At 42.3% G+C, this 11,263-nt stretch overlaps 1 protein-coding gene across 1 annotated transcript; it reads left to right on the top strand.

Moving 5' to 3' along the window:
- The first annotated feature begins 2,178 nt into the window (after window positions 1-2,178).
- On the top strand, window positions 2,179-2,571 carry LOC149180920 (uncharacterized). Its single transcript, XM_089414031.1, has one exon. It carries the CDS (start codon window positions 2,179-2,181, stop codon window positions 2,569-2,571), a length of 393 nt encoding a protein of 130 aa, XP_089270157.1.
- The last annotated feature ends 8,692 nt before the right edge of the window (window positions 2,572-11,263 follow it).

The raw sequence follows: 11,263 nt of genomic DNA, 5'->3' as shown, positions 1-11,263 counted from the left end.
TAATGATGGATAGAACCCCTACCTATAGAATGCAGGTAGAAACTCAGACTCAAGATTAAGGCACGGGTGCAGCGCACGAAGGATTCCAAGGTTGTTGAAGAGGAGGAGGAGGAGGGGCTGGCAGAGGTCATGGACAAGTTATTTGTTATAACTGTGGAGAAGTTGTACGTTTTGCGCGTGACTATCCAAACCAAAGACATCCATCTTGTCAATATTGCAGAAAGTTCAACCATGTGATAGAAGATTGCCCAATATATATAGCAGAGATGCAAGAGAAGAAGACACAGACCTTGTAGCCTATGAAAAATATCCAGATGATGAGGGTGGAGCCTTGCCAAGAGGATCATAACATCAATATCATAACACACAGTGTTATGGACAAGGGTGAAGATAAGGGAAAGTACCCAGAAACTGAGGGATGGGTGTGCAAGGCTACTGAAAAGGAATTCGGATTTGACCTCAACTGGGCTATAGAAACTTTCATGGAAGCTAAGAATAACTTTGCCGAGGCTTATACATGTGGAAGTCAAGATAAATTAACTAGGAATAGCGAAGTGCAAGATGTGGATCCTTCATTGTTAGCTACTTTTTTTAAGACATGTATGAAGCTACTGAGGGATTAGAAAGTGGTAGAAGGGTTGCAGGAATTGATAGAAAATTGTACATGTATGATTAAGATTCCTTCATAACAATGCACTATGAGGAAACTAGGTAAGCACAAGAAGCAGACAAAGCATGAGACGACGATGACCTTGTAGATAGGAGAGTATGAAATGGACCAAGTAATCTTGGATCCGGGGTCTGATGCAAATGTACTGCCTAAACAGACCTGGGAAAGGATGGGGAGACTTGCATTGTAATAGTCTCCTATACAGCTATGCATGGCTAATCAGCATAAGATTATTCCTATGGGGTGCATGTATGGGGTAACGCTGGACATTGAAGGAGTGAGTGTGTTGGTTGACTTTGAGGTAATTGAAATAGTGGATTACAACAATCCTTACCCTATGCTACTAGGAATTGATTGGGCCTTCAATATCAATGGGGTGATTAATCTGAAGAAGCTGAAGATGGAATTTGAGAGGAAGGCATTCAGACTTATTGTGCCACTAGACCCCATTGAAGGAGCGCAGTACACTAAACTGGTCTGTGACTTTGTGGAGGATGATGATGATCTAGACCGGATATAGAATATCATGGTGCACGACGAAGATTGGATCAATCCCACTGCAATGTATGGATCACATGGATAGAGACAACTCCTGTACCTCAAATTTAGATGAAGAGCTTGAACACTGGCAGAATAGGTTACATGAGGTCTCTACACTACATTGGAATATGATGACAAAATCGTTCCAGTGCGTATCTATAGAGGTAAAAAAACTTCCACATTATGATGGATTAAATGATTTTAATCTCTTTTTGGATGAATTTGAAAGGGAGGTGCCTGAGGAACATCAATTCGAGGCACTTGAATTGGCACTGCACACCACGCCTATCTATTGGTGGGGTACACATAAGGAAAGCTTCACTCACTGGAAGGAATATAAGCGAATGATGAAGCTTAGGTTTGGGTATGCTAAAACATGGATGGATGAGAAGTATAGTGGGAAGGATGACCCACGCGAACACCTGGCACGGTGAACTAAAGCTTCAGGTGAAGAACCCCAACCAGGGTGGCTACATGTCTTCTATCACACGTTAGATACTATTACCATGAATTTGTACTTGGAAACAGAGTTATGCCATGGGACAGCCAAATGGGATATCTTGAGGGAAAGATTCTTATTAACTTTCAGCTTTGAAGATGGATTTGAATGCATTGATGAAGCTGTACAAGAGATTAAGGCCATTATCTTTAGAATGCTTGAAGAGTTGGCGAAATGGGTACAGGCAAACTAGAGTACACAGTTGCGCCACGTGCTAGAATGCTACAATGTGACGGCAAAAGAAGAAGATGATGATCCAAGAAAAATAATCATTTTAGAAACAAAAGGTCAGCATGAGGTTGAAGGACCTAAGATAGAAAACCCTAATGTAACAGAGCCACTAAAAACCTGGTAAGTAAATATTGGATCTGATGTGGAGCCTAAGTTCGTGAAGTTAGGAGATTATTGGGATGAAGATACAGTCGATAAGGTGGCCGAACTATTCCGCGAATACAAGGATCTATTGCCAATGAAGTTCTCAGATATTAGGGGTGGTGTAGGAGATTTGGACGTGATGAAAATTACTTTGAAAACTGGCATGAAGCCTATAAAGAAGAGAGCTTATCAACTCAATTCAAATTTTAAAGAAAATGTGTGCATAGAACTGGACAAAATGCTAGAGGCCAAAATTATTGAGCTAGTAGAAGAATCTGATTGGGTGTGCCTAATGGTTTTCCTAGAAAAGAAACAACAAGGTGAAATTATGATATGCATAGATCTCAGAAAGCTTAGCGATGTATGTGTTCATGATATGTTTCCAACACCATTTACAGATGAAGTCTTGGAGAATGCTGGAGGCCAAGAGGCATATTCATTCACTCATGGATTCTCAGGATACCATCAAATAAAGATCGCGTTATAGTGTCACAGCAAGGAAACCTTCGCAACAAAGTGGGGATGCCTTCAGTATATAATAATGCCATTCAGGCTACAGAATGCACCTGCGATCTTCTCCAGGCTAGTAATCGTAGCATTTGAGTTTATTAATAAATTCTTGGAGGTATATTTTGATGATTGGACTATGTTTGGACTGGTGAAGCTCCATGTTGCAAGTCTACATCTCATGCTGGATACATGTCGTAGATACCAGATTGCGTTGAACTTGAGGAAATGTATATTCTGTGTTGCTTTTGTAATTTTTCTAGGCTATGTAGCATGTAAGCATGGATTGATGGTGGACCTTGTGAAGTAGCAAGGGCTGTGAATTTATAAGATCCTAAGAATGTTAAGCAGATGCACATAATGTTGGGCCACATAGGCTACTATAGGAAGTGTATCAACTCTTATGCCTAGATAACCACACCAATGGAGAAACTATTATAGAAGGATGTGAATTTTTGCTATGATGAGGAGTGTTAACAGAGTCTTGATGTGTTAAAGGACAAGCTGGAGACTGTGCCCATCTTATTATTTCCATATTGGAAGAAAGAGTCCCATGTGCATGTATATGCCTCATGTATTGTGTTAGGTGCAGTATTGACCCATCCTGGAAAAGGTTATATTGATCATCCAATAGAATTTGCAAGCAGGAAACTGTCAAAATCCAAAAAGAACTATTCCACTACAGAGCATGAAGGGTTGGTGATGGTCTACGTACTGCAAAAGTTTCAAAATTATTTGTTGGGCACACATTTCAAAATGTGCATAGATCACTCCGCTCTCAAGTACTTGGTCAGCAAGCTTGTGTTGGGGGGGAAGCTCTCTATTGGTTTCTCCTATTCTAGGATTATAACTTTGAGGTAATAGTGAAGCCTGAATGGTTTAGCGCAGGACTTGATCACTTAAGCCAAATCGAGACAGGTGAAGAACCAACCAAATTGGAAGAAGGATTGCCATATGTGCAACTCTTTGTTGTGCATGTTGCAGATGAGCAATTTTCTTATATCATTCAGTTTTTTATGACTGGTACAACCCAGAAGGTTATTTTACTCAATAGAAAAAGGAATTAGTGATCAGTGCAGCTGATTTTTCTGTTATAGCAGAAAATTTGTATAAGATGGGAACAGATGAAATATTGTGCCAATATGTTCCATATTTTGAGCATGCTAGTATCCTCACTAAAGCACATGGAGGAATGTCAGGAGGACACTATGCAGGTACAACCACCGAACAGAGGACTTTACACATAGGGTTATGGTGGCCGATTGTGCATAAAGATTCTAAGGCATTTTTTAAAGCATGTGATGCTTGTCAAATGACAGGAAAGCCTTCGCGAAGCGATGAATTTCCCTTAAACCCTCAGGTTTCATTACAAGTATTTGACAAATGGGAAATTGACTTTATAGGTCTGATACAACCACCAAGAAGAAAGACAAGCATGTGATACATCATTGCTATGAAAGAGTACTTAACCAGATGCACAGAAGAGTAGCCGGTGAAGGATTATATTGTCGCTACACTTTCGAAGTTCCTATTTGAATACATCTTAATGCGGTTTCGGTGCCCTAAGATATTGATGAGTAATAGGGGTACGCATTTCCTTGATGAAACAATGAACGCAATGCTCAAAGAGTTCCAGGTTTACCATCAAAAGAGTACACCCTATCATCCCCAAGCCAATGATATAGTGGAACCATTCAATAAGATTCTGGAGAATGTGTTGACAAAGGTTTGTAATGCAAAGAGAAATGATTGGGATGTATGTATCCTAGCGGTCCTATGGGAATATAGGACGACGTGAAAGAAGTTGACATGCGAAACTCTGTTTAGGTTGGTCTATGGGATCGAGGCAATGATGCCTGTGGAATATATATTTTTCCAGGACTATGTATTACAACTTTGACAGAGATGGCGGATCACGAGACCTTGGAGGACGACTCGCATAGTTGATGGAGTTGGAGGAAGACTAGTTTCTTGCAGTATTTGACCAGCAAGTGGAAAAGGAACGTGAGAAGGCCTAGCATGATAGGCATATTAAGTTGTGCACTTTCAAGCTGAATGATTTTTTGTTCCTCTATGATAGTAAGTTCACAAAGTTTCCTAGCAAGTTCCAAATGCACTGGTTGGACCCGTATATTATCATGGAAACTAGAGATGCTGGTGCAACTCAGCTCGTGAAGATGAATGGTGAATTATTCCCTAGAAGGGTGAATGGAATTCAATTGAAGTTTCATATAGGGGATCCTTCCCCTGCGCAATGAATATATGGTAGAAGGATAGTCTTAGCACTCCAGACAGCTATAAGGGAGAATGGGACTGTAAACTACACTGCCTGAAGAAAATGAAAATGTAGTAAGGGGATTGCACGACAGAAGAAAGTGGTACAACAGAAGAAGCTGCGACAGAAGAAGCTATGTTCACTTCAGGGGGCCTGACCCAGGTCAGCATTAGAAAGCCAAACAAATCCCTACACTATTGGCCCTATCAGCATCAGCTCGCAGAGCGCAAACTAAAGTCTCACACAAAGCAGTATGGGGGGATGCTGGAACCAATTTCCACACCCTTGAGATGGTTGTGATGTCAGTTTATTTCAACTATACCTACTTTCGGATAGGGTGCTTGCACTCCGGTATATCCTTTAGTACCTTCACAATATGTTACAATTGGCTTTCGCGCAGCCCTAACCAGGGGCTAAAGTTCTTTCGTGCTGATATGGCAGCGAACTGCGTTATTTCCAAAACTACGCTAAGTATCTTACTTATCTTATTAACAGAACTTAGTTAGATTCACATAAATAGATGTTATAACTTTCGTTCACTTAAGCAATACAGTTATACACATTCGCACATCATATAAGCATTAGAAGTTAAATTCATACCCAATATAACAGATGCATAAATAGAAAATAAAGACGCAGAAATGATAGAAACTTCTCTTTATTAATACTTCTAGAGTATTACAGACTCGACTCACCCTGCACACTCAGCTACAAGGGCTCGCGCACTCAGCTGCAAACCACTAGGCCTCTGTGCACTCAGCTGCAGAGCCTATACCTACACTACGACCCAAAACTTAGACTTACACTTCAGAGCTATCTTGCATACATCTTCATTAGTCAATCTTAGATCTATTGATTCTATCTAATTAGACATTCACTCTATTTATACAATCCCATCATCTGCAGACCATGGGTAGATCTTCTACAACTGACATTACATTGTCAAAATAAGGGTGGACAACCCTATGACCCTTTAACATCTACATGCTCCGCACCCACAAAATGTCGAGTCTTTACATTGGAATTACAAAATTGGACCAAAATCTAGGCTCTAAGCCCCAAAACTTCCCTTGGGAGATCCTATGCTGAACAGGCCCCCAACACAAACATTGTGACTCGCCCTCGAGTCACTCTGTAGGTGCAGAGATCTTAGGGTGAAGACCTCCCAACTTTGTTTGGATTGCTGCAAGTTCGACAGTGCATTGAGCGACCGCGTGTTGGACTTCTTCGACATGTTTTTTGGTGTCCATGGCCTCTTTGGGTACTGACATAGCGCTACTCTATAATTCTTTCAGTGTCTCTGGTAGTTTCTCAAACAACGAATTCGCTTTCAAAGTCTCAAATAAGTCTCGGTTCATGAATACCTAAGCACGCAACTACTCAATTCTCAAATTTCCAAGTGTTGATTGTAGGACAACTACTTGTAATTTATAGTGCCTTTTGAATTTGAATTTTCCTGTTCCCCCCACATTCAGTCCATTAATGCTAGATTGGTGGCATATTTTCATGAATCTAGCCCATAAATTTCACCTTAAATTCCTACCACCAATTCCATTTGGCCTAAAACCAAGCATGAAATCATGAATAGTGAATTTAATGATCACTTTCTAGCAGACCTGCGTGCCAGTGCAGCTATCCTTGAACTATCACAGACCTTAAGACACTTTGCTACTGCGTGCAGTCCTTACATCGTGTCGTTCCTAGGCAGAGTAGTTTCTAGTCCTGCGCCTCCTTTCAACTGCTTGGATTGTTGAGACTCTGCCACTTTCATATAGTCACATTGCTGGATCACTGGTGTATGGCTTCAAGCGACTTCCATTCACCTTTCCTGGGAAGGGTTCTCCATTTAACTTGACCAGTTGTATCCTGAACTTTCCTAGGAATTTATCAAACTTATTATAATACAACAATACCAAGTCATTCACCTTAAAGGTGCGCAGCTTAATATGTCGATCGTGCCATGCCTTTTCATGCTGCTTTTGGACCTGCTGGTGAAACCCAACCAAAAATCGTTCTTCTTCCAACTCATCCAACTGCGCAAGCCTCTCTTCTAGAGCTCCGAAATCCATCATACCTGTGATCGCTACTATGCGCATAATAGGCACGATGTATTCCATAGGCATTACAGCTTCCACTCCATAGACAAGCCTAAAAGGTGTTTGTCCCATCAGTTTCTTGCATGTCATTAGATAAGCCCATAAAATTGCAGGTATGCATAGGTCCCAATCACTTCATTGCGCATTTCATACCTTGGTCAACACGTTTTCAAGCACTTTGTTGAATGCCTCCACTGTCTCTTTAGCTTGTGGGTGATAAGGTGAGCTCTTTTGATAATACACCTGAAATTCCTTCATTAGTGCACTAATCGTCTCGTTCGGGAAGTGTGTACTGCGATCACTCATCAAGATCTTCGGACATCCAAGTTGCATCACTACATGTTCAAATAGAAACATCATGGTAGTCATGCCCATGCAATCCTTCACCGGCTGCGCTTCTACCCAACGAGTCAAGTACTCTATCGCAGTGATAATATACCTCGCGCCTATCTTTCCTTAAGGTCTGATGGGTCCTACAAAATTTATTGCTCACTTTTCAAAAGGTTGCAACATCATTTATGGATTCAAAGTAATTTCATCCCTTTGCGATGGCCTACCTGTTTTTTGACATATATCACATGCCTTGCAATACACTTTTGAATCCTGACGAAGGGATGGCCACCACAACCCTACGCGTAGAATCTTCTACACGGTTGCTCTTCCTGCATAATGTCCTCGCAACATTAAGACCCATCTGCAAGTTCGCCCCCCCAACACACGCTTATTGACCAGGTATTTTAGCACGGAGTACATGTGCATCTGCTCAGGTTGGGGCTTTTCTCCATAGGCTTGCGTCCACTTGGCCAAATGCACGCGCAATCATCCTATCCATCATACTTGTGTGGCAATCATACCTTAGGCTTCCCAAATCGTGTTCGCATCATTCTCCTACATTCACACCAATCATCAAAGCTTCCTTTGTGCGTACCCCACCATCTTGCAGGCGTAGCACACAGCACCCAGTCCAAGGCTTGGAAGAATTTCTTTTCTAGCACCTCCCTTTCAAATGCATCCAAGAAGGTGTCTACCTCATTTAGACCATCATAATTAGGTAGATCTCTTACTTCTATCAACACGTAGTGCAATGACAGGGTCATCATGTTGCAATTTGGCATAGTTACCTCATGTAACCGATTCTACCAACATTCTACTTCTTCATTGGAATCCAAAGTGCAGGAGCTCTCGCGCTCCCATGTAATCCGTCCATCCGCAATGGGATTCACCTACTCTTGGTCGCGTGTGGTTATCTTGTAGATGCAATCCAAATCATCATTGCTCTCATAATTGCAGACCAGCTCCATATAGCGCGATCCTTTAGCAGGGTCCAAGGGTATTATTATGTGCAATGATTTCTTCTCAAAGATCATCTTCCACTTCTTTCGATTGATTACCCCATTCATATTAGTGGCCCAGTCAATTCCTAGGAGCCTGGGGTAGGAATTTTTTCATCAACAATCTTTATTACTTCAAAGTTTGCTAGTGTGCTCGCTTCCTCAATATCCACGATTATTCCCTCCAATCACCACATGGGTATGATTTTTTGTTGGTTCGCCATTCTTAGCCAAATTAGAGACCATTGGAGTGCAGGTCTCCCCATTCGATCCCATGTTTGTTTCGGTAACACATTCACATCTGATCCCAAATCTAGAATGACTTGGTCCATCCCATATTCTCTGATCTGCAAGGTTAGTCTCATTTCATGCCCCGTCCTTGTCTTATGCTTTCTAATCTTGTGGCTACACATGGTTCACCTGGCATGGTCCCAGCACATCTATTGGTGAGTTCCTGTAGCTCTTTTACAACCTTACTATTGTGCAATAGCTTCATACAGGTTTCTAGGAATGTTGTGAGCATAGAGGGGTCCATCTCCAACTCAGGCTTGCCTTTGCTTCCTGAAGTGGAGGCCTCAGTGAAGCTCTTCTTAGCTTCCATGAAGGTTTCCTGAGCGTGCTCCAAATCAAACTCAACTTCGTTTGTCGAGGCTTTGAATACCCAAGTACTATCTTCCGACTGTTTTCCCTTGTCATCTCCTGTCACGATTCCACTTTGGAGCACAATGTTTACGTTCTGCTCTTCCTCACATGGCTCAGACCTCATCATCTATAGGTTTTGAGTTAGGGGAGGTGGTAGCGCTCCTTTGTCACATATCCTAGCTATCAGTGTAGGACAATGTTATGTCTCATGATCAAACAATGTGTAATGCATGCACGACGGGTGCGTTGGATTAGTGAAATCATGGGCATACTATCTTGGCCCTCCGCAATTGTAGAAAATCAACTGTCCATGACCTCTATCAGGTCCTCCTTCGCCTCAACCTCATCTGCGCTCCTGAAATCCTCTCCATGCCATCACTACATTATGGTCAAGGGGCCACGTTTTAGCCTAAACCCTGTAGCTGGGCATTCCATCCATCATCAATTCATAGCTCCTACAAGTACGCTCGTCATGTCCCACCGACCTGCAAAAGTTGCAGAACAACTGTTGCGGAGTTTGCGTATACTTCTGTAATAAGTGACAGTTATCTATGGCATTCTTTCTGCTACTTGACAGATATTGCACCACAAAGTAGGCATAGTGCTAGGTCTTGCTTGAGCTTTTGGCCTTAAAGGCCACAATCCTCCTCCTGCAAATTAATTTGTAAAGACTAAGCAGTGGTCTTTGTCATGACCCTTACTCTTGCATTTCATGCACCACACTTCTTTGTGCACTTCTCATCGAACTGTCCTGTCTTGTTTCAGAGTCTACATCTCAAGGCACAAATTCTTTAGCTGCGAGTGGATCTGTTGAACTCCTAGGTTAGGATCTTGGGTCAGGGTCTCATGGAGTCTCATGGCAATCTCCAAGGCTTCTGCCTGAGTTGTTATTTTCTGCTGCGATAGAGCATTCCTTAAGTGTGGTAGTAGTGAAGCTACAAACCACTCACGGTGATGTCCATCTGTCAGATTCATGTTTTCTTTGCAAATCATACATTTCAGCCCGTGATCCAGTTCCCAAGGAGTCTCACCTGGTAGCATCGTGATTTATTTGAATCCAATAATCGACTTCGCTTTAGGTTTAGGCCTGCTAAATTCCCTATTTAGTGTTGCTTTGATGTCCGCTACTCTCTTATTCAGGTTATCATTGGAGTACTTAATATAACAAGTTAGTGTACAATCCTGCAGGGCGCTAACCAATGTTGCTTTATTTATATGGTCATCTATAACACCTTGAGCTTCCCATACAGCCTTCACTACGAACCAGAATTGGTCCCGGTCCTCATTTCCCATGCCTTTGAACAAAGGCAACTTCACTGTGTTTGCCATACTAAATCACGGTGGTGGTGGGGGTGGTACAGGTGAAGATGGAGGTGATGGCAGTGAAGCTAGTGGTGGTTTGGCTAGAGGTGGGATTCACGGAATTATTTGTCTTATCAGATGAATAGCACTTCACGGAGAGACCTTTGCGAGATCTTCATTGTCCCCTCATGGAGGTGAAATCATGGGGCTATTCTCTGGACCCTTATTTCCTTCGTTCCTGTAAACCTTTCCACTTCACATAGCCCCAAACATCAAGGTAACTACATAACTTGCATTTCGCACAACAGCATTCTAATCCAAGTATTCAAAGAATTTGCGTACTTACCTCATGGTCCTTTAAGAAATCGTTGCTCTGCCTCACTGTAGCTCACTAAGGTGTTAACTGTGAACTCAGTAACAAATCGTCCTATAATACGATCAAGCCAATGATAGACGGCGCGTGTGATCTTATCCTCTAATGCCTCCAACCTTAGCACTAGCTCTAGGGTCCACACAATAGGACCATCAAGTTTCCACCTTCCTTGGCTATCTGCTAGCTTTGCGATCCACTATACAAGTAGCTATCTAACCACTATTCTTTTGACAGTCATAGGTTTATGTTTTCCTGTGCTGCGAACTCGTGAATTCCTCTATCCAACCAACCTTAGATTTCTTTATTAGTTCGATTCCAGTGATACGACATCACACATCTCTCATGCATATTCCGGTCCTAGCCATGGAACCATTTGTTGGCTTGAGGGGGCTTGACCCAGGTTCAAATTTAGTCAGCGAAACAAATCCCTACACTACTGGCCCTTTCAACGTCAGCCCGCGAAGCGCAGACTGAAGTCTCACCCAAGGGAGTATGGGGGGATGTTGAAACCAAGTTTCTACACCCTGAGATGGTTATGATGTCGGTTTATTCCAACTATAGCTACGTTCACGTAGGGTGCTTCGTGCTCTAGTCTATCCTTTAGCACCTTCGTGATCTGTTACAATCAGCTTCCACGTAGCCCTAACGAGGGG

The sequence above is a fragment of the Pinus tabuliformis genome, chromosome 3_2 (genome assembly GCF_031772625.1).
Source record: "Pinus tabuliformis cultivar Carrire ecotype Pingquan chromosome 3_2, CPIR1, whole genome shotgun sequence".
Classification (NCBI taxonomy): Eukaryota; Viridiplantae; Streptophyta; class Pinopsida; order Pinales; family Pinaceae; genus Pinus; species Pinus tabuliformis.
This window is presented reverse-complemented; position numbering and strand designations above follow the sequence as displayed.

What these genes read in the sequence shown, in the direction of transcription:
- LOC149180920 (XM_089414031.1), top strand. Translation starts at nt 2,179, where the DNA reads ATGAAGTTCTCAGATATTAGGGGTGGTGTAGGAGATTTGGACGTGATG.